Here is a 24,851-nt window from a genome sequence, read left to right as displayed (position 1 = left end):
AGGTCATATTTCATTTTTATTTTTCTAGTTTGAACATCAATATTCTCCATAGTGAATCATCATATAATCAGCTAAGGGAATGGTGGGCTTCAGGTATCTCCAGAGCTCAGTAATGGAATGACCTTGGTTTGGTAGTGGGTACTCATTCCATTACTCTGATGACTTGAGAGTCATTTTGCCTTTTGGATGCCATCTTGAAATTGTGGACCTCAAATCTTTAGTATTCCTAAAACAAAAAAAACTTTAGTATTCCTTAGCAAAGTATTATTTTGTAGCTATTTTAAATACACACTGCCTTAATCCCTCTGTCTTTTTTCTACTTTCTATCTCTTCCACTCCCGACCTCCCATACAGTCACCTGAGAAGAAAGGAAAAGAAGCAAATACTGGTTTTGGTGGGCCTGTTGTTAGTTCTCTGTATCATGAAGAAATCATCAGGTAATTTCTTTTCTGGTATTTGGTAATAGGGATACATATATACATATACATGTGTGTGTTTGTATGTATGTGCATATAAATGTGTGTGTTTGTATTTTTTTTTAATCCTGAAAACTTCGATTTGTGAAGAACTTTTTCTTAATATGAAATGAAACTGGTGATATCTCTAGTAAGATAATACATAGCAGAAAAGAAGTTTTTTAGACATTTTATCTTTGAGATCAGTAAGTGTCTGAATCAGTGCCAGATAGTAACCTTTCCCACCATGTAAGTAGTTAGTAGGGCAAGGTTTTTATGTCTCACACACTCTAAAGCTGTGGATTTTTGTTGTTGATGTTGTTTTCCTCAGAATACCATTATTTCTTGGTGTGTGTCTGTGTGTGTGGGTATTTGCGTTCAAGTTTATTCACAATAGTGATAAAATGTCATTATCCTTTCTTTTCTTTTTTCTTAGTATGGCTGTAATCTGAACTGAAGTATGTAAGGGGAGGTAGCGATTCATTCTCATAAAGCTCATACAATTTCTAAAAAACATTTATATTCTTTTTTAGAAAAAAGGTTTTTTTTGTTGTCATTGTTAAATTACCATGATTTCTTTTAAAGATTAGAAATGATTTTGAGTATAAAATGGCATACCAAGGAGAATATTGTGGAGATTCCTCAGAAAGTTAAACAAAGAATTACTATATGAACCAGCAATTCTACTTTTGGTTATATATCTAAAATAATTGAAAACGGGATCTCACAGACCCCTGTTTGCACACGCATGTTCATAGCAGCACTATTCATAACAGCCAATAGGGGGAAGCCACCTGGATGCCCATGGACAGATGAACGGATAAACAAAATGTGGTCTATACATAGAGGATATGATTCTGTAGCTCATAATAGAATATTAATAGAATATTGTTAACAGAATAATTATTCAACTAATAGAATAGAATATTCTTCTATTAGAAGAATAGAATATTATTCAACTTCGGAAAGGAAGGAAATTCTGACACATACTATAGAACTTGGATGAAGCTTGAGGACATTATGCTAAGTGAAATAAGCCATTCACAAAAAGATAAATACAGTATGGTTCCTCTTATATGGAGGAATCAAGAGTAGTCAAATTCATAGAAACAAAAAGTAGAATGGTGGTTGTCAGGAGCTGAGGGCAGTGGGAGATGGGGAGTGCTTATTTAATGGGGGGGAGCTTCAGTTTTGCAAAAGGTGAAAAAGTTCTGGGGATTGGTTGAACAATAGTGTGAATATACATAACACTCCTGACCTGTGTAGTCAGATATGGTTAGGAAGGTAAATTTTATGTTATGTGGGGTTTTTTAACTACAATTAGTTAAATTTCTACGAGAAATTCTTCGTTACCATTCATCTTTTTCTTTTAGTACCATGTGAAAGTCAGGAAAAGGATTTAGTCCTGCTTTAATGTCATATGGCACGTTCTTTTAAGATTTTTACCTTATAAACAAGTTTAAATAAGAATCTCTGATGCTGTTCTACTTTTTGAGTTACCTGCACTTTTCACATGAAATGAATGAGTAGTAATTTTTAAGTGGAAAATTGGGCTGACCTAAATTTATTGAAAGGAAATATCTATCTTTATAGAATGAAGAGTAAATTGTACCAAATATGTATCCTGCACTCTTGCAGAAGAGTTTGCTGACATTATCTACCACATGGAGATGTAATGATGGGACATTTAGCATTCTAGGAGCAAAGTTATTGCTTCTTCTACGAATCAAAAACTTTAAAAGCTCATAGTTTCCTGTTACTGACCAGTCATTTAATACTAAAGGTTCTTTTTTTAAAAATTTTTTATGGTTTTATTTATTTCTGAGAGAGAGAGAGAGAGACAGCATGAGCAGGGGAGGGTCAGAAAGAGAGGGAGACACAGAATCTGAAACAGGCTCCAGGCTCTGAGCTAGCTATCAGCACAGAGCCCGACACGGGGCTCGAACCCACAAGCAGTGAGATCATGACCTGAGCTGAAGTCAGATGCTTAACCGACTGAGCCACCCAGGCGCCCCAGCACTAAAGGTTCTATCTTGAATCTGTTTGCAGAGCAGGCATATCATTGTTATAGACTAAATGTTTATTTGTGGTGGGATAGGGGAGGACTGATGAGAATTGGAAGGAAAAAAGATATCTTTCAAGGTTGATCTGGAATACATATACCACCCTGATCCCTTTTCGGTACCCTGAGAACTCTGAGGAGCTCATACAGTTTTGAGGAAGCATAGTTTAAAAACTTTTTCAGAGTTTAACCATCCCCTTCCCCCAGCCCTTATATAGTGGTTTACTTAATTTATATATTCTGTCTTTAGAGCCTTCTAAAATTGGCATCTTAGAACTTTAACCCTACTAATCAAAGTTTATTAAATGTTTAAATCAAGTCAGTAAAGCCTTTAGTCATTTTTCTACATATTGGAAAGAGAGGTTAGTCGTTCCTTCTGTTTTCCTGTAGTCCTTTATTCACACTTGTTACAGCATTTATCACATTATACCACATTAAATATAAATTTTAAAACACCTATATCCTGGGGCGCCTGGATGGCTCAGTTGGTTAAGTGTCAGACTTTGCCTCAGGTCATGATCTCAGGGTTCATGAATTCAGGCCCCGCATTGGACTCTGCTGGCAGCAGAGCTGGAGCTGCTTGGATTCTATGTGTGTCTCTTTCTCTCTCTCTCTGCTCCTCTCCCACTTGTGCTCTGTATTTCTCTCTCAAAAATAAATAAACATTAAAAAAAATAATAAAAAATTTAAAAACCTATATCCTTTCTACTAAATTTTTGGGTTTTGAGGCCATGGATCATATTTTATCTATTTCTGAGTTTTGAGTATCTGAGGAAGTTCCCAAAACTTAGTAGGTATCTAGTAAAAGTACCCAGAACTCAGGAGGTATCCATGGCTTTTCCCTCAGGGAGCTGATAGCTTAGTGATTGTTGCCACATAGAGTTAGCCTGGTGTTCATACCATAAAGTAGGTTTTCTTGTGATAATACCCATCCTCACTTATTTTCCTAAGCAGTTTTTAAAAATGTATAGGCTATTTTCCATTCCTAGTTAGATGAAATTAAGATTGTTTCTTGACTTTCTAAAAATCACTGTACTTGGGGCGCCTGGGTGGCTTAGTCCGTTAAGCATCCGACTTTCGCTTAGGTCATGATCTCGCAGTTCGTGGGTTCGAGCCCCGCGTCGGGCTCTGTGCTGACTGCCAGCTCAGAGCCTGGAGCCTGTTTCAGTCTGTGACTCCCTCTCTCTGACCCTCCCCTGCTCATGCTGTCTCTCTCTCTCTCTCTCTCTCTCCTAGAAATAAATAAAGCATTAAAAAAAATTTTTTTTTAAATCACTGTACTTAACTTTCTGACAATATCAGTTGTCTATATACAACAGTGATCTTTATTTTATATGCCAATTTCCTTAAGGGCTCCCAAAGCCTAGTACTTTTCTGAAAACCGTGCGGAGTCCAGTTTCTTTTGGAATGTTCAGTGACATGGCCAATTACAGTAAAACATTACTCCATTTGAAGTGAAAATAATTATCTGCGTAATTTGTGTATTCCTAAGATAGAATTAAACTGGAAGAGTTATTAACCTACCTGTTTATCCTCCACCCAGTTCCTGAAGAGGTCACTCTTAGATTTAAATGAAAAATTTAGAATTTGGACCATGAGAAACAATACAGCTTGTTTTCATAAAGTACAGATTTTAATTCAACTCATCACATATTTGTTATGAATCTTCGAGACAAACATTGTGGATATTTGAGCTTTCCAGCTTCACTTTTGAATAGTATGTTCTCAGTATTTTTGGCATCTGTAGTATGTTTAATAAATATTGCTGGATAATCCAGTGAAATATTTGCCCCCTGCTAGGGACAAAACTGATTAGTTGGCCTTATTTTTTTTGTCATCTAAATTTTAGTTTTCTTATGATATGTATTCTGGAACATATGATTAAGATATGAAACAGTAGGAAAGATGAATGAACCACTGAAAGCCTTTTAACTGTTAGAGATATGAATTTTGTCATTACTAACAGTGGAATCACAGCATTTAGTCATTTTCTTATAATCGAGAAATCATTTTATAATTGAACAGAATTCGACTGTAACAAACTAGATCATGATAAAAATTATTCTAAAGAAATGTTGGATTATTTCAGTAATGGACCAGAGGTGGTCCCTGTTGTTTCTGAAGTATACAAATGCAGTTGCAACAATGAAAACAGGCTGTTGGAGTTTGTGTAATCAGATTTTGCTTGTACTTAGGTGACTTATATCTGGTGTTTTCTTTTTCCAAGAGGAAGTTGTGCTTTAACTGATGCTAATTGCAGTTTCTTGGCAGAATCACGTTCAACTGAAGTGAAAGTAACAGCAGGTTTTAAAAGTTTTAGAAATGTCAACTGGCTAACTTAGGTGAAGGGAAAAGTTTTCTTCTGTAGAACCATTTTTTTTTTTTAATATTTTTTATTTATTTCTAGGAGAGAGAGAGAGACAGCGTGAGCAGGGGAGGGTCAGAGAGAGAGGGAGGCACAGACTCTGAAATAGGCCCCAGGCTCTGAACTGGCAGTCAGCACAGAGCCCAACGCGGGGCTCGAACCCACGAACCGCGAGATCATGACCTAAGTGAAAGTCGGACGCTCAACCAACTAAGCCACCCAGGCACCCCAGAACCATTATTTTTAAAAACACTGGAAAAGTATTCTGAAGGTCTGTTTTAGATACTTTAATATATAAACCTCTAAATTTTCCCCTCATTTTTAATGACAATTTTTAAGATTTTCCCTCCCAGGAAAATCAGTATCTACTGAACTCATTTAATAAAGTTTGGTCTCTATTTTTGTGGCAGCTTTCCTGACTAATGTGTATTGTAGGTGATAAGTTAAAGGCCTATTTTCATTTTATTGTAAATGTTCTTGAGCCAAGGACCAATGGGGCCAATTCTGAGCTTGCTCCTTGCCTGTTGTGGTTCTGACCCTTTTTCCCACTCTGTCACAGAAAGTGACAATATCATGTCATAAATACAGATCTCTGTGTTAATATTCTAGAATCCTGACACCAATTTTTCATTATGAAGCTGGTTAATTGTTCTGTAGTATAATGGTGGAGATACAGTGTGAGGCTAATTAAATACAAAAATTATGAAGCCAGACTGTCAGCATTCAAATGTTGGCTCCATCACTTAGTAGTTCTGTGACCTTGGACAAGTTACTTTATCTACAAAATGAGGGTAACTGTATTACCTTTCTCATATGACATTTATGTGGATTATATGATATACATAGGCATTCTGCTGAATAGTATCTGGCACAAAATGAGTTACTATGTAACTTTTAACTTTTGTTAGTATTATACTCAGCACAGAACCCCCACAACAGGAACCCACGGCACAGGGCTCATATAGAGCTAAAATCACATGTCACCTGGTTATAGAATTAGGTACAGGTTGTTTGCTTTGGCAAGAGAAAATGGAAAACAAGGAAGGAAGAGCCAGCGCTATTAGAATCTATATTAGAACTATAGAAACAGGAGAGTAACAAATCTTTTAACTCAAGGACAGTTGCTCTAGACTTGAGATCAGTCGTGTTTCATATCTACTGTAGATGGGCAGAAAAGGCTCTGATTAGTACGCATAGGGCTTTTCAAAGAGTCAGATGCTTCTGCACTACATATACTGACTTACTTAACAAGAAATCCCTTTTGGTGACTTGTATACTTAAAAGGTTTTATCTAGAAGATGGCACATAAATTGAAAAATTAGGGCAAGTATTAAAAATACAATAAATGAAGCATGTACAGTGTCCATTCTACCCTGCCATAAGATTTGGTCTTCCTTGTTATATTTTGTAGTTCGATGCTATGTAATCTATCAGAATTTTATTAATCCCACTTAGACAAGCAGCCATCTGGACCTTCTCTAAGCAAGACCAGACCAGTATACAACCAAAATGATTGATGGGCTCTGGAATTGATTAGTTGTTCTGTGAGACAAATGAACTGTTTTGGCAGAAAATACCAGAGGTCACTGCTGTGGTCAGACACAAAAGCCTGTAGAATTTTAAAAAGATGCTTTCATCATTGACTTATAAAGTTAAAATTTTTGGACAATAATGGATTTTGAAAATATTTTAGAATTCTCTTTTTATTGGCTGCTCTTTAGTTCTGATGATAAAGTGGAATAATATAAATATAATCCACAATAAAAGTGATTATTTTATGCTTTAATTTTGTATGTTTGATAAAAATATGAACTGGAATGAAAGTTGCGTAAAAGCCTATCACTTACACATAAATTGTACTCTGTAGTTTTCCTGAAAGAGGTGTGATAGGGGAAAATGCTACAACATATATTGTTTTATTTTTAAATGATTTATAAAATCAGATGGTATAAAATTCCATTTAGTTGTGTATTCAGAGCTTCAGATTGTTAGATAGCAATCTGAACAAATCCATGTAAGACTAAAGCTTTAAGAGTATGTGTTATACATATTTTGTATTTTAAAATTTGAATATTTGGATCTTTTTGTTTTCAGTTGGCTAAGTCTTTCTGGGATACTGCTGTCCCATTGACACCACTGTCCTCAGCACCAGAAAGATTATTCTGCTTCCCTACATCTGTTTGGCTGGTAGTTGTGAAATCCTTCCCTATTTCACCGTGTTGCCCATGATCAACATTGTGTTAACACTTTGGTGATAGGTGATAAATTGGATGACATATGTCTTGTTACATTCTGGTTATTCTTTGAGGACTACAGAAGTGTGTATAGGCAAGTGGGCAACTCCCCCTTGAGAATCTGACTGCTCAGAATGAACTTGAGTTATGGATTTATTCAGCCTGTAAAACCTCAGCTGGCATAAATAATTGAGAAAGCAAAGGTTTTTCTGTGGTGCATACCTCAGGGACTCATGGCTCCCTTCCTCTTCTCTACCTTCCTTTCTTATGAAAATGATCCCAGTTGCACTCCTAGATAATAACACACCAAGCAATTAAAAGCCATGGGTGGCTGGAGAGAGGAGAAAAGGTTTAGTTAATGAGCTTTTCCTCTTCCAGTGCCCAGGAGAGCCTTAGGAATGACAAGGCGATTAAAGCGAAGAGATAATTATAGATTATGTGAAAATGGGTCCCTTGAGACGAGCAGGTCTTGCCATAAACAGTAACTGTTGTAAGAGTCTCCTGGCTCTCGTATTCACCCTTTTCTTATGTGTTTTATTTAGCTCCTGTGTGCTCAGTGTCATGATGCCGACCAAGCATATAGGCAGATCCACCTGTTTGTAGATCAACAGCCCTTTCTGAACAAGAGGATCATTCCTCAACTAAAACATCATCTTCTTCTATCTCCTTTTCTTTTTTCTTTATTCTTCCCCCCTCTTCCTTTTCCGTACTTTGTTGTCTCTTTTCTCTCTGCTCGTCTAGTCTTATCCTTATCTTTATATACTACTTGTGAAATGCTAGACACTTGGACTTGTTTTAGTTTAGTGTGTGTGTATGCACTATAAAGATGCACATAGTTATGGGTTTATTGTATCCATTATAATAAAAGGTGGTATATGTATTATACATAATATAAATGTTTTCTGCTGTTAAAATGCTTTAGAGACATAAAGAAAGATATTTTAAAATGTTAGCAAAGATGTAAGCATTGTGAAATAGTCATCTTCTTAATTCTCGTTTAATTATTATCAACTGTTCTCTCAATACTGAAAGCAAGCAATTTTGGTTAATGACATTGTCTTTCGATTTATGAGAACTTTGCTGATTACACTGTATACAGTAGTAAATGATTCGTGTTTATTAAAGTTGGAATTCTGTATGGAAAAGGCATTGTTACATTAATTACATGGTTTTATTTATAAGTTCTACCCAGTATAAAATTTTATATATGTATTAGGTAATTTTACCAGTATTTTATGTAAAATATGTCATTTCTAGGTCTCTTGTGTCACACTGGTCTACTCTCTGTCCTCCTCATCCCTTACTGTATCAAAAATTCTGTCTCCTCATGTTCCAGAATAATTCAAATCCATCTTGTTTTCATTATCGCCACTATCATGCTTTTTGCAATATTGTCATTAAACAATGTTCATCTCTTGGCCAGGACACTGTAGAATGGTTTGAGAACAGATTCCTTTTTCCTTTCCTGCCTCCTCCCCAGATTTATAACTCATATCTTTGAGTCACTCTCCTGTTTGAAGCCCTTTTAATGGTTTCTCATAGAGCTTAGGATAAAATCTAAAATTCCTTAACATTTCTTACAGGGCCCCTCACCATCTCATCTAATGCCAATTTCCTCCCCCCCCCCCCACACTGACTCTACTACCCTCACTTTGGCTTATTTTTATTTTCTTGAAGGTCTAATTAACATTTGTTAGATGAATTGATTGGTAGTGTTATATAAAGGTATATGAGAAATGACCCCAGTGTACAACATATGTTAACATCTTAAGATAATAATAATGCCAGCTAACATTTATGGACCATTAATTATGTGCTAGTTGCCATACTACATGTGTGATATGTATTATTTCACTTAATCACCAGAATGATCCTATGAGATGTAGGTATTAATATCCCTGTTTTATAGATGAGGAAACTGAGACTCAGAAAAATTAGGTTACTTGACCAAGGCCACATGGTTCATACTCTGCTGTTGCTACACTATACTGCTCCTGAGATGGTTGAGGAATCCTGGTGTTCTGCAACTAGTAAAATTAATTTTGAAAATTGTTATTATATGAACAGAGTGAATATCTTCAGTTTAAACTTTTAAGGCCCTTTTCCATTTAGTGTTTTTTAAGATGTGCTTTACCAGTAAAATTAGAGACTATAGTCTTTCATTTATCAATATACTGATGATGTTTCTCTTGGATTCATTAACTTTTCTGATTTTAGCCTTACCTTAACGTTTGAGAATGTAATTCAACTCTATAGAGCCTCAACTCAAGGATTCTGTAGATGTTTCTAATGTGGCCACTGGTTTTCCGGAGTTTGATCAGAATTGAAATAGATTTTTTCATATAAACATTTGATGTATCAGAAATTTCAATCAGCTATTTTAGAGCTAAGTAGATTTTAAGAGGTAAAAATGCATTTTTAGTAACAAGTGTCTATAAATCATGGCTAGATAAACTTTTCCAGAATATGAAGTTATCTATAAGAAGTACTTGGGACATCGATCTTTGCTTTGTCATTGCTTCCTTGAAAAAATGTGAGAAAAAATACATTAACAGCATAATAACAACATAAATAAGATAATAGGACCTTTTATTTGAGGCTTTTAAGAATTTTCTAGACCAGTAAGTACACTGGTATATATAAGCCAGTCGAAAATATTATTTGGTGAAGATCATTGCCATTACCACATAGCAGGAAGGGGGAAAACTAACTGGTTATGTACTATAACTGTCTGAAACTAATTGCAGATATAGTAGCACTCTGAGTGGGAGGATTATGATTCAGTTTATATAAATTCTTTCTGTCATTCACCTGTCCATTTGACACTGTGTATGTTGTGAGGTTTTTTGTTTTTTGGTTTTTTTTTTTGTTTTTTATAGATTATTGTCAAGTTGGCTTCCATATAAGATCCAGTGCTCATCCCAACAAGTGCACTTCTCCATGCCCATCACCCCCTTCCCCTCTCTCCCACCCCTTCAGCCCTCAGTTTGTTCTCAGTATTCAAGAGTCTCTCATGGTTTGCCTCCCTCCCTCTCCCCAACTATTTTTTTCCCTTCTTCTCCCCCATGGTCCTCCGTTAAGTTCCTCCTGTTCCACTTATAGGCACTGTGTATTTTGAACCTACCTATTTACTTTATTGACTCTAAAACACCACTGGTTTACCATTCAGAGAAAAATGCCACTGATTAATTGTAATGTTCTACAGATTATAAGATTCATCAGAAATGTTAAAATAAAAAATTTATGGGTTTTGTTTATTTTTTAGAGAGAGCTTGCAAGTAGGGGAGAGGGGCAGAGAGAGAGAATCCCAGGCAGACTCTGTGCCCAGCATGTGCTCAATCCCACAACCCCAAGATCGTGACCTGAGCTGAAATCAAGAGTTGGACGCTCAAATGGCTAAGTCACCCAGGCACCCCATAATTTCTGTTTTAGAATCAATAAAATATGGCCCCTTAACAAAGAGTTTCCCGATGTCTTGTTGCCATTTAGGATTTCAGGAATTATTTTAAGAACAGCACTACAAACAACAACAGCAAACCCACTTTTTTTTTTTTTAATATTTTATTTATTTCTGGGAGAGAGAGAGAGAGAGAGAGACAGCATGAGCAGGGGAGGGTCAGAGAGAGAGGGAGTCACAGACACTGAAACAGGCTCCAGGCTCTGAACTGGCAGTCAGCACAGAGCCTGACGCGGTGCTCGAACCCACGAACCGTGAGACTGACCTAAGCGAAAGTCGGACGCTTAACCGACTAAGCCACCCAGGCGCCCCAGCAAACCCACTTTCTTTCTTTCTTTTTTTGTAAATGTCAATATTCATTTATTTATTTATTTATTTTTTACAAGTAGTTTATTGTCAGATTAGTTTCCACATAACACCTACAGTGCTCATCCCCACAAGTGCCCATCCCCCTCCCCCCCACATCCATCAGTCCTCAGTTTTTGTCAGCATTCAAGAGTCTCTCATGGCAAACCCACTTTCTTAAGTGCTGTGATCTGAATGCTAGGTTTCTGGAGCTTAGTCATTGCCCCAGCATTGTTTGCCTCCTCTAGGGCATCCGACCAAAGTATTTCAGAGATGAGATACTATTTACAAGATTTTATCTGGAGGATCATAGTATAGACTCTCATTTATGGTCTTTGTAAGATTGATACTCGAAAGCAGTGTTTTACAAGGTGAAATTAACATCCAAAATTTTAATGAGATATTAATTAAAAGTGGGGATTTTTGATGTGCTAAATATGACAGCTCTGACTACTCTTTAAGTCTTGAGATAGGAGCTGACTTTACCAATTTGCTTCTCCCAGATAAGCCTTACACCAGCTTTGCTAAAATCCTTTGAGTAAGAACAATTTTTTTCCTTTCAAGAGAGAAGCAACTGTAAACAAAATTAAAATATGCTTGTATTAATATTTTTGTTTGTACATTAAAGCATGCCTATTTTTAAGGATACCAAGTATCTTTCTATGTAGACATTTTATCTCAGCTTCTGAAGTATTGATCGTTTAGTCACATCAAAGGTCATATTTAGATACATATGAAATAGAGGTTATACATTTACATATAAAATATAAAGGTTACATTAAAAAACAATTAGCTTTGGGCTTTGTATTTGGTATACAATAATAAAATGTTGGTAACCTAGTCAATGAGATCAGTAAGATAACATAATTATTTCCTAAAATTATATTTGGACAAAATAGCAAGTCTTTACCATTCAAATTGACAACTTCTGGCCATACACTTAATCAAATAAATTAGGAACTTAGAATTCCTACAAAGAAGTAGTATTCAGCAACAGTACTACTAAATTTTGTAAGACAGGGAGCAGGCTTACATTCAAGAAAGACTGGCTCCTAAGGAGTTTCACAGTGTGTTTTTGGTGAATTTATGTCCATTCTTCAATCTCAGAGATCTAAAAAAGAAAAAAAAGACACATAGCTGAGCAGGCTCTCAGAGACAGAGTAATAATAATAAAATCCATCTGAAACTGAGGTGTAAACTGAAAAAGGTTTATTTTTTACCAAAGACTGTATCTTTATAGTGATCCAAGTGTTTAGGTACCCTGGGTACCCTTGGTCTAAGTATTCAGGAACCCAGAATAGTCAGGGATATGTAATTCATATTTGTGAATATGTAAATAGAAGGTGAACCATTTTAAGAGTTGCTTTAACCAAGGTTCTAATGAGGCCTCTTGAACAAAGTGTCTCCCAGCAGAGAAATACCTCAGGATTTTTTTTTCCTTCAAATTAATTATTTCTTTTGGTCAGAGTTCAAAATTGGCTTCACTGACTTTTTCCCTCTTATGATTTATTGCTAATCATGCCTCCTACTGAAGATAGTTGCCTTTTCAGGTTTGTTTGTTTTAGATCGGCTAAGGTTAGCATCTGACTCAAGGGAGCTCTGTGGATCTATATCTGGTATCTCTCTAATTTATCTCCCAGCACCCTACCATAGCCAGTTCCCTTGTGTGCTTCTTTCTGTTGATGCTTTTCCCCTTCTTTCTGTTCTTTGGAATATTCGTCTTTCTGTTCTTTAGTAACCCAGCTGGCTGGCTAGTCAGTTCATGTTTCAAAGCTAGGCTGTAATGTCAACTCTTGTGTAGTGCTTTATTTGATCATCCTTAGTTGATTAGCCCACTCCTTATTTCAGGCCTCTACTTTATAGAATATTAGGCTAGTTTGACACTCGTTAGAACAACTTTTTGCTATTGCAGTCCTTAAGAAAACTTTGGAAGACTATGTACTCCTTTAGAATTTTATGATAACTTCTAAAATTCTTATTTAAAAGTTTAAGTATAACAAAGGGCATAATTTCTGGTATTTTGTAAATAGTGAATTTTTTAAGAAGAGATTTTATTTTGAAAGAGTGCAAGCTTATGAGAGTGGGGGAGGGGCAGAGGGAGAGGGGGAGAGAGAATCTTAAGCAGGCTCCACGCTCAGTGCAGAGCCCAACACAAAGCTCTGTCTCATGACCTGAACTGAAACCAAGAATCAGACACTTAACCAACTGAGCCATGCAGGCACACTGGGTAAATAATGAAAATTTAAAGTAAATAGATCACTCTTTTAGATGAATCTAAATACTATAATGATAATTGACTTTTAAAAGTTTGTTTTGTTTTGTTGAGAGAGAGCACAAGTGGTGGAGGAGCAGAGGGCGAGGGAGAGAGAATCCCAAGCAGGCTGCACACCCAATATGGAGCCTGACACAGGGCTCTATCTTGTGACCACAACATCATGACCCGAGCTGAGATCAAGAGTCAGATGGCTGAGCCACCTAGGTGCCTCCATAATCCCTTTTTTAAAGCACCTGAACATATTCCCATTGAGAGAAGCTGGGACAGTGGAATGCAAGATCTCTCTGTATTATTTCTTATAGTTGCATGTGAATCTTCAATTGTCTCAAAATAAAAAGTGTAATTAAAATTCTGATCTTGATTTAAAAAATATGTAAGTAGGGTCTTTAACAGAAATTTTATGTCATTCCTTTTTCTCCTTTTATTCTGCTCCCACACAACGATATTTTAATGTAATATACTTTTGTGTACTCCTATTGTACTATCATCAGACCCTGTAACAAAAAATATGTAAGTTGGAATTTTTTAACATTTAATTTTCTTTGGCCCAAAACTATGCATGAAATATTTTCCCATTTGAATTATCACTGTAATTATTTCTCTTTTTTTTAATGTTTTACTTTAATTTTGAGAGAGCACATGCATGAGAGCAGGAGAGGGGCAGAGAGAGAAGGGGACAGAGTATTCAAAGGGGGCTCTGTGCTGACACCAGAGAGCCCAACATGAAGCTTAAACTCATAAACTGAGATCATGACCTGAGCTGAAGTCGGACGCTTAAGTGACTGAGCCACTCAGGTGGCCCATCGCTGTAATTATTTCTATACAGCTGATCAACATACATCATAAATACTGTTAAATAATTATTAAGCATAAGTAAAATTTAATTGAAAATGGGTCTTAATGAAATGGATGAAGGTTTTAAAAATAGTTTAACGGATGAATATTTCATTAAAATCACATCTGTTTTTAGTTTTGTTTATATCAACTCTTCCATCCTTTACCCTTAGCTATAGAATGTTTCCCAACACCAGGTTTTCACCAGAATTATTCCTTTATTTAGTACCAAGGGAGATTTTCTATCTTGGGCTAAAACAACCTAGGTCTGATATTTTTCCCCAAACCTTTCCCAGTATATTAGTTAAACAGAGTATTTCTAAGCAGAAGAGTAACAGGCCTAATTAATAGTCATTGCTAAGTCTTAGCAAAGTCTTTTGGTTATCCTTCCTATAGGTATACCATAATAAGGAGAGAGGTATATGCCCTTTTTTTTTTTTTTAATATTTTTATTTATTTCTAGGAGAGAGAGAGAGACAGCGTGAGCAGGGGAGGGTCAGAGAGAGAGGGAGACACAGAATCTGAAATAGGCTCCAGGCTCCCAGCTGGCAGTCAGCACAGAGCCCGACGCGGGGCTCGAACCCACGAACCGCGAGATCATGACCTAAGCGAAAGTCGGATGCCCAACCGACTAAGCCACCCAGACGCCCCGATGCCTTATATAAACTCAGAGGGGAGTGACCAGAGCAGAGGGAATTTTGGAAAGGAGAATGTTGATGAAATATTTACAAAGGTCTCTTCACGTAGATCAGTTAAGGAAAAAATGCATTTATTTCTAAGTTGAGCTGTAAATTGATTCACTTAAAATTTTTCTTTTCTTTTTTGAGCCTAAATTTTTCATACCTGTATATCCCTTTATTTTATTTATTTTACTGTTTAAAAATTTTTTAATTTTAGTGAGAGAGTGTGAATGGGGGAGAGGGAGAGAGTGGGAAAGAGGGAATCTCAAGCAGGCTCCATGCTCAGCACAGAGCCCAACATGGGTCCCAATCCCATGATCCTGGGATCTTGACCTGAGCCAAAATCACGAATTGAACACTCAACCAACTGAGCCGCCTCGATGCCCTAGTTACCTGCATATACCTTAAAGGTCTTTGAGTTCCTTCACAGAGCATTCAGATCCACAGACCTCAGTTTGAGGAATTAGTGACATTTGTTAATGTATAGTTGTGAGAGATTGGCTTACTCTGTTTTTCTTCACTCAGTAAATAATTTTTCATCGCCTATTTACTAGCATACTATTTTTTGTCTGATTGTAAGTTGCTTAATAAATATATAAATTGAAGTGAATATTTATTGACTATTTATCTATGAAATAGATATCTGAGCTAGTCTCATTAATGTGTTTTTTTTTTAATTCCACAGCATTGGTGAAATGGTAGCTAATGGACTTTAGGTGGCTCCTTATGAAACCTGTTTGAAGTATTCTCTAAGTATTTATTTATTTTTGAGAGAGAACCTGTGCAGGAGTGGGGGAGGGGCAGAGAAAGAGGAAGAGAGAGAATCCTAAACAAGGTCCATGCTGTCAGTGCAGAGCCAGACGGGAGGCTCAGGCTCACAAACTGTGAAACCATGACCTGAGCCGAAATCAAGAGTCAGACACTTAACTGACTGAGCCACACAGGTGCCCCGGAAATATTCTTTTGATAGGAAAATGCAGTTTTTGTAGAAAGTGGTACAGATTATATTTGTATAAGTGTGCAAAGATCTGTTCTTCCTATCATTGATGAAAGACAACATACTTAAACAACATTCTTCTCTTCCATAAGGGTATGTTCTAATATTTCAAAAGAATTTCAAAGAAAACCAGTGACTTCTTTCCCCTTCAGATACACAATTGTATATTCTGTCAATTTTAGGAAATTTGGAGTAGAGACAAACATTCTGTCTTTTGCTAGGGATATTGGGATATCCTTGAGGGTAGTATCTTGGCCATAACTCATGCTTATCCATAGAGAATGGATTTTGTCATTTTATCACTCATATTCAGCAAAGAGAGGAAAATAGCTGGCTAAGAATCGTTAAGAGAAAGGAAGATAAAGTGAGAAGATGTAGAAGAGCACTGACATTTGCTTAGGCTTTACTGTATCTGGTAATGGTTGAGTTCATTTGCACATGTTTTAAGGTAAGTGTAGTTATAGAGGAAAAGATCGCCTACGGAATACTTTATTAACAGGGAAATGTAGAGGGGAAAAGAGAATTTGTTTGTAAACTGTATGTAATCTTGTTGGGGGAAAAGAAAAGAGATGTGGAAAGATGTTGCTCCAGATGTTTCTTCACTTGGGACACTAGGTGGTGACATTGTATAAAGACAGCTTGGTTGCTGGCAACGTAAGGTAGTCAAAACATGGAGCAGGGTGAACTGTTACTTAGCAACCAAGCCTGACTATCACTTAATGTTCTTTTTTATCTTAGTCACTTAACTTGGTGGTACATTGTGGTGATTTTACTGAATTTCTGTTTTCATATTTACTTTACACTGTGTATTCTACCCATAAGTATTTTTTTAAAATTTTTTTAAATGTTTTATTTATTTCTGAGAGAGAGAAAGACAGAGTGAGCAGGGGAGGGTTAGAGAAAGAGGGAGACACAGCATTGGAAACAGGCTCCAGGCTCTGAGCTAGCTGTCAGCACAGAGCCCGACGCAGGGCTCGGACCCACGAGCCCCCAGATCATGACCTGAGCCAAAGTCTGATGCTCAACTGACTGAGCCACCCAGGCGCCCCTACCCATAAGTGTTTTTTAAGTCCTCTGTATGCTGACATACTCAGTGGTGATAACAGATGTTAAACTGGTATTCAGATGAAAAAAAAAATTGCTCTTGCCCTCCAAAACATTCACACATCCAAACAAAATAATTTATGTAAGTGATACATATAATAAACATTGAAAAAATAAAATAAGTAAAATAAAACTTTAAATAAGTTTGTACTATATTTACTCTTATACTGCTTCTGGCGTAAGTATACACACTCATTTGGGATTCAGGAGACCTCATAGATTCAGAAGGTCCTCTCATCTATGAATAACCCTTATGTATTACTGGGTGTGGTTAACCTACATCCCAGGGATCTTCCTTACCTTCCTTTCTGTGCCTCACCACCAACTGTCCATTATTTTCAAGTTCAAAACAACTGGATAAAAGTGTATTTTTTGTTATGACTTAAAATGATACAGTCCTTTCTCTCATACTTAAAGTTGCTGCTTCTTGAATTAGAGGGCTCTCTCTTATTGGATTGTAGGAAAACAGGTCCCTCTTATTTCCAAGTCAGAATTCTTAATATGCTTTTCCATGGAAACATTGTTTTTTTGTGATAAATATAGCTGAAGTAGTAGTATATGCAGCCTTAATTTTGAAAATCATACTTCTCCTTTTTGGAGTTTGGCCTCAGGCTTATCTAATTTTCTTTCAGAAAAAGTGATCTAGAAAAGCATTTTCTATTCTGTAAAATGGACTTTTTTGAGAGGCCATATATTCCTTTTCTTCCTGGAAATCTACCTCTTTTTCTCCAGGTTAAAATAGGCTGTTATCCCTGTGTACTCGTATAAGCCTTTTTAAAGATTCATTTTTACTTTATGTTAATGGTATATAGATTTTATCATCCTAACTGTATCGAATGTAAAGTTTCTTGTTTATCTGTTTCTAACAGAATCTTACCCAGTGCCTTTGCATGTAGTAGGTGCCCAATTAAATACATCACATGCATAAGGAAAGCTTAGATAGTTAATGCTAAAGTAGTGTGTTTTAAGTTAATTAACCTCTGAGTGGAAATAGCTTTTTATAGGGTATAAAGTATTTAAATTGCTTTTTAGGATAGGAGGGCTCCTATGGCCAGTGCTTACATTAGTGATGAATAGAAGTTATGGCCCTGCAGGTTGTAAAACATACTAGTATAATTTTTGGAATTCATCTTGCATTCTTTTATGCCACACTATATGTATGGTCCACATATAGAACAGTCTTATTGATAGTATTCCAAATTACTGGTCCATTTGGGAATTACTCATTTTTAAAGACTGATGCTACCCCTTACCCCAGAAAAATGCACACACATTTACACAATTCTGTATACTATTTTAGAGGACTCCTAGGCCTCATGTTAACTTATACATTAGGTTGTAGAATAGACTAGCTCAGTAGTCCAAATGTAGCTTGATAAAATAGAAAAACGTACCATTTACAAAATCAATCAATCTGCGTGAGTTCTAGCTCTTGTTCTACCTTCAATAAATGTGATGCTATTTGGCAAGTCTTATAGTCTTTCCTTACCCGTTTCTTTTTTGTGTGAAGTTGTTGGATAAGAGTGAATGAATTTAGTTGATCCGTAAACTTAGAATAGCACTGGTGCATAACATGCTTCCCAGTTTTTGTTCCTAGTCTTTGTTTCTAGTATCTCATAAAAGATTCTGAATTTTGTGATGTTTTAATTATCTTTAAGAAAATTGCTTTGTCTTTCCTTTAAGAAAATTACATTTTTTTGGTGTGTGTGTGTGTGTGTGTGTGTGTGTGTGTGTGTGTGAACGTGAGTAGCTAGAATCAACTTATTCTGTTACCCTGTAAGAAAAGTAACAAGCTGTGTCCTGATCTTTTGATACTTCTGTATAGACAATAGTAAATAACCTTGTTACTGAACCTTGTTCAGTGCTACTACTGAAAATTCTGGGTCAGGAAATTTGTACCTGTCGGTGTGTAAAAGGAACTGAGGAAAGGAAGAGGGCTGAGAAAATCTACTTAAGTGTTGTAGCAGTGTATTAGTGTAACTTGTTAAAACAGAGGAAGCTTTTCCCTGTAATTATAGTTGCTAATAACTTTAGAGATGGGATATATTATGTCTTATGGAAAATCCATTATTGTTCATGCAAACTTCTTCATGAAAACAGAAATTCCATTAATGTTTGTGAGCAGTAAACTGGTTATGTTAAAAATGTGTAACTTTTATGAGTTACTTAGTAAAACACTTTTTATTTTTACTCCAATTAGGGAAGAAGACAAAAACATATTTGATTACTGCAGGGAAAACAACATTGACCATATAACCAAAGTCATCAAATCGAAAAATATGGATGTGAATATGAAAGATGAAGAGGTATGGAAAAACATGCCTTGTTAATTATTTTTTATGCTTTGTTGTTTTTGCACCAGTGTTTTTTTCGAAATGGCTTATGAACTACAACTCAGAATACAGTATGATGAAGATTGTATCAAAATATCTATGTGAGATAGTGTCACCCACTTAAGATGCTTTCTGTATATGGGTCCATCATCTTTCTGTTGATGTTGTATAAGTTAGTAGCTGAAGCTTGCTGAAGTCAAGTAACTTCCGTTTCTTTACAATATTTATAAATAGTTTTTACACCTTCTGTTATTGTACTTTATTTTTTTTATTTAAAGATTTTTTTAATGTTTATTTATTTTGAGAGGGGGAGAGGGACAGAGAGAGAGGAGACACAGAATCTGAAGCAGGCTCCAGGCTCTGAGCTGTCAGCACAGAGCCCAATGCAGGGCTCAAAGTCATGAACCATGAGATCATGACCTGAGCTGAAGTCAGATACTTAATTGACTGAGCCACACAAGTGCCCCTCTATCATTGTATTTTAAACAAGTATGTTGTCCTTTGCTCAGTAAATATGTTTCTAGAATACTGTGTATCAGAATTTTAGTAAATCCATTCATTTAAATGTAGGTCCACTACTTAAAGGGAGTCTATACTAAATTATTTTGTAAAATATGTTACTTTTTAATTTATTTGTTTTATGAATAAAACTGTTTACACATGGAGCTTAAACTGTCCCTGTGTTACAGTTGTTAAATAGGAAACAACATTTACTAATTCAGTTTTAATCATTTTATTTACTCTTTGTTAAGGCAATGTAAGATGATTGAAATGACCAAAAGGTGGTGATTGTTAGGAAGAGACATGCAGTGATCATAGATAATATGAGGAGTAGATAAATAATCAGTGTATGTACTGATTGAGAGTTCTTTATGCTGCTTAGTCCTTATTTTTACTTCACTTTTAGGTGATATCTTTCCTGTAATACATATTGTCAGTGACATCTGGAACTGAAAATAAAAGACTGTAATTCTGCAGTAAAGAGGCCCAGTAATAGTGTGTTCTTCCCTAAGTAATGAAACAAACAGCTAAGAGAGATGTGGGTGGAGAAAAGTAGAAGCCAGATTGTGAAATAATAAAACCAGGTCTTTTGGTTTTTTAGGCTTTTTTAATGTTTGCTTATTTTTGAGAGAGAGGGCCCTCACATCTGCGTGTATGTGACAGGGGAGGGGCAGAGAGAATCACAAGCAGGCTTTGTACTGTCTCTGTAGAGCCCCATGTGGGACTTAATCCCACTAACCATGAGATCATGACCTGAGCCGAAATTAAGAGTCGGAGACTTAACCAACTGAGCCACCCAAGTGCCCCTAAAACCAGGTCTTTTGATTCCCACTAGGGTGTTGTTGTTTTTTTTGTTTGTTTGTTTGGGGTTTTTTTTTGCCTTTCTGGATGAGGATACTTTTTTTTTCCCCCACTAAATCAGGTGTGACTGCTTCCCTTGATTTTATTGTTTTTTATTTTTGTACTTGTGAGTTAAGATTTTTATAAAACTAATACATGCAGGTAATTCAAGGAAAAATCAGTATTATGTCTTATAACAAAAAGAGTATTCCTTTACTTGTACCCTTCTCACATTGATTCTAGCTCCCTTGAGGCAAGAACTCTCAATTCTTTTAGTTGTTTCTTTTGCAATTTACCTGCATAATTCTAAATAATATACTTATATCTCTTGACATTATTGATTTTCCTCTTTGTTATATTAGGATTTAGCTGTTTTACTCGTATTCCCCACTCCTACTCTGCCCACCCTCCTAACAGCTATATCACAACTTTTAGTTTCAGCTTTCTGATTGCATCTCTACGGAATCAATGTTAAAATATTATTTTATAATTGTGATATAGCCATAATGTAATTATGTCATTATTACTATGTAAATTATGTTCGTTGCTGAGCCATAGGTGGTACTGTGTGTATTAGTCAGCTTTTGCTATTAGCCAGATTTCAGCAGCTAATAACTACATTTATTTCTTGCTCATATTTCAAAAGAGTTTGGGGTCAGTCAAGGCTCTGCTGGGTTTGCTAGCCTTGTTTGGGTTCAGTTCATGTCAGTTTCATGTGTCTTCTCATTGTCATACTGAGATCCAGTCTCAATGTCATATTCTCTGGGGCAGAACTAAAGGCAGACAGAATCAGACCTCACACATTCATTTAAAACTTCTGCTTGGATATAGCATGTGTCATATCTACTCACATTCCTTCAGCCAAAACAAGTCATGGGACCAAACTCCCAAGTCTGTATGATAGGAAGCCCATTCTGATTACATGGAAGCAATGCAATGGTGGGAAGGAAATGAATAATTATATAATTATGAATAATGCAATCTATATACCATGACACAACATTGTGTTTTTCTTAAGGCTAATAATTGCTTCTTTTTTGGTTTTTATATGTTATATCTTCTGTGTTTCTGTCATTAAATCTTTCCTCAAATTGCCCAAAAGAGGTCTTCGCTGCAGAATGTGCAGACACATCAGGTAGTCAATCCCATGTTGTTTTAGTGATTTCCCTTCTGGAACTCTCCTCTCTTCCTCTTCTCTAATCTCCACTGGTTGCCCTCTAAGCCTGTTGCATAGATGTCATCTTGGGATGATACTGGACCTCTGTCCTGGGAATTCTCTTCCCTTCTCTCCTGGAGTCTTCTGTTTTCTGGATCTCGGGTCTTTATCTTTTATTGTTTACTTCCTTGTTTGGATGAAGTGTCTCCTTCAGTAACTTCCTTTTTTATCTGTTGCGCAGTTTTGATGGTGCCTATCTTCCAGTAGCTTCCTGAGCAAGGTAAACATTTTGAGATCTTCATTGTTGAAAATGTTTTATCCTAGTTTTTGGCATATTCCACATGCTCAATAAATATTTGATGAACTAATGAATGATTGAATGAATGAATAATTAGAAGCAGTATAACTGTGGTGAGCTAGACTACGAGGATTCAATTCTTAGCACTATCATTTTCGAGCGTTGTGACTTTTGTCATGTTTATTCTGTGTCTCAGTTTCCTAATGTGTGAAATGGGAATAGTGGTGGTACCTGTGTCAGCATTGTTTGGAGGGTTATGTTAATATCTATAAAGTACTTGAACAACACCTGACACACACATAACAACCTGTTACCTGTTAGATATATGAAAAATAAGAAAAACGAAAGTCTATTTTGCCTTCACTCATTCCTTCTTTCTTCTCGTTTTCTTTATGTAGATCCAAATTTCTGATCTATACTAATTTCCTTCTCTCTAAAGAACGTCTTTTAACATTTTTTTCCAGTCTACTGACAACAAATTCCCTTAGTTTTTGTTTGCCTAAGAAAGTCTTTATTTTTCTTTCATTTTTGAAGGAAAATTTCTCAGGATACATAATTCTAGGTTGGTGAAGCTTTTTTTCAAAAACACTTTAAATATTTCACTCCAATCTCTTATTGTTTGCACAGTTTCTGAGGAGGAATAAGATGTAATTCTGTTTTTTTATTATTATTATTTTTGTGTCTTTATTTTATTTTGAGAGAGACAGCGCAAGCGGGGGAGGGACAGAGAAAGAAGGAGACACAGAATCTGAAGCTGGGTCCAGGCTCTGAGCTGTCAGAACAGAGCCCAACGCAGGGCTTGAATCCACGACTGTGAGATCATGACCTGAGCCAAAGTCGGACGCTTAACCGACTGACCCACCCAGACGCCCCAGGAAACAGATGTAATTCTTCTCTTTGTTTATAAGTAAGGATTTTTTCCTCTGGCTTCTTTTAAGATTTTTTTGTCTTCAACTTTTTATGGTTTGAAAATAATGTGCCTAGGTGTAGGGTTTTTTGGCGTATGTATATATATATATATATATATATATTTTTTTTAGGTTTTTTTTATTATGAGAGAAAGTGAGAGCAGGGGAGTGCCGGGAGGAGAGTGAGAATCCCAAGGAGGCTCCTCACCAGCAGCGCTGAATCCATCGCAGGGCTTGAACCTGTGGACCATGAGATCATGACTTGAGCTGAAGTCAGATGCTTAACTGACTGAGCCACTCAGGTGCCCCTGGCATTTATCTTGCTTGGTGTTCTCTGACCTTCCTGGATCTGTGGCTTGGTGTCCAGCATTCATTTGGGGGAAATCCAGTCATTGTTTCACATTCTTCTTCTGTACCTTCTTTTGTTTCTTCTCTTTCTGGTGTCTCCATTATGCATGTGTCACACCTTGTGTAATTTTTGCACAGTACTTGGATATTATGTTCTGATCTTTTTTCAGTCTTTGTTCTCTTTGCTTTTCAGTTTTCGAGGATTCTATCAGATATATCCTTTAGCTCAGAGATTCTTTGCTTAGCTCTATCCAGGACACTCTTAAGCCCATCAAAGGCATTCTTTATTTGTTACTTTTTTTTTTTAATCTCTAGCATTTCTTTTTGGTTCTTCCTTAGGATTTCTATCTCTCTGCTTACATTGTCCATCTGTTCTTGTACACTGTCCATTTTATCTGTTAGAGTCTTTAGCATATTAATCATGGTTATTTTAAATTCTTAGCCTGATAATTCCAATATCCTTGCCATGTTTGGCTCTGATAATTACTCTCTTCAAATTGTTTTTTGCCCTTTGGTATGCTTTGTAATTTTTACTGATAGCTGCTACACATCATATATCAGATAAAGGGAACTGCTTTAAATAGTCCTCATGTAATGTGGAGAGACATGGGGGAGGGCAAGGGCTCTGTCATCCTATGACTAGGTCTCAGTCTTTATTGAGCCTATGCCTCTGGACTGTGAATCTCACAAGTGTTTCTACTTTTTCTCCTCCCTGCTTAGGTGGAATAGGATGGCTAGAGTGGGCTGGCTTTGGAGCCCAGCAAGTTAGGCTCTGGGTAACTAGTTGTCCCTGAAGACAGGCCTCGTTAAGAACACAGTGCTCTGGCATATTTTAGAAGGGTTCATTTTCCCTTCCAGAAGTGGGTGGGGATTTTTCTCCGAAAGTTACTTTAGGAACCTGGTCAAGCTCCTGGAGGTAAATCTCAGAAAGTTTTGTACCCTCCTCCCACTGGAGTTTTTAACTCAACGTTGTCCATACTGAGCCTTCAGCAATTTGTCATTATAATCTGGTTTTGCCCCCTGGCTCTGGTTCCTGGGGTAGTTTTCACTTATGAAACTCGAAAGTCAAGTGACCTGTGTGTGTCTCTAGTCTTGGGGGCAGTGGTTTGCCCTGCGTCCTCCCCTCTCTTATGGATCCAAGAATAGTTGACTTTCCAGTCTCTTCAGCATTTTGCTCATTGTTAGGATGGAGTGTTAACTTCCAAGACCCTTATATATGGAACTGGAAACTCAAAGCCCACTTAACTTTTCAAGGTCACTTTTTCCCTGGAATGCATCATGCATGTACTAGATGTTCCCTATGAGAACTTTCCATCTTACAGAATAAACTTTATGTGGTGTGTGTTTTAGTTTACAGAGTATTTTCACTTATCTTCCCAACAATCCTGTAAGTAGATGCTATCCTCATTTTACAGACAGGAGCTAAATCAAAGTTGTCAAATACATATAAGTGCTAAGTGGAAATGGGGGTCTGAGAGAGTGTTCTTTTTGCCACTGGATTTAAGGATATACAATTTCCATTTGGCCCTGCTAGTGTTAATGCTCTGATTTATAACAATTTCTTTTATAAAATAGTACTAAGAGGCAAATCTACACATGACCTTTGCAAAGATCATTGGACAGCAGTCATAGGAATAAAATGTCTAGAACACAAATAGC

At 36.5% G+C, this 24,851-nt stretch overlaps 1 protein-coding gene across 1 annotated transcript in view; it reads left to right on the top strand.

Annotated features, from left to right (window-relative positions):
- Window positions 1-24,851, top strand: part of ACBD6 (acyl-CoA binding domain containing 6) — a 191,112-nt gene that overhangs the window by 70,370 nt on the left and 95,891 nt on the right. The window contains exons 4-5 of the mRNA XM_039249307.1: window positions 355-437; window positions 19,009-19,114. Of these exons, the coding sequence (XP_039105238.1) occupies window positions 355-437; window positions 19,009-19,114 (189 nt within the window). The remainder of the gene's footprint in view (window positions 1-354; window positions 438-19,008; window positions 19,115-24,851) is intronic.

The sequence above is a fragment of the Hyaena hyaena genome, unplaced genomic scaffold, assembly GCF_003009895.1.
Source record: "Hyaena hyaena isolate Hyena2069 unplaced genomic scaffold, ASM300989v1 scaffold_337, whole genome shotgun sequence".
Lineage (NCBI taxonomy): Eukaryota > Metazoa > Chordata > Mammalia > Carnivora > Hyaenidae > Hyaena > Hyaena hyaena.
The sequence above is the reverse complement of the archived record's forward strand: the minus strand, read 5'-3'. Positions and strand labels throughout refer to the sequence as shown.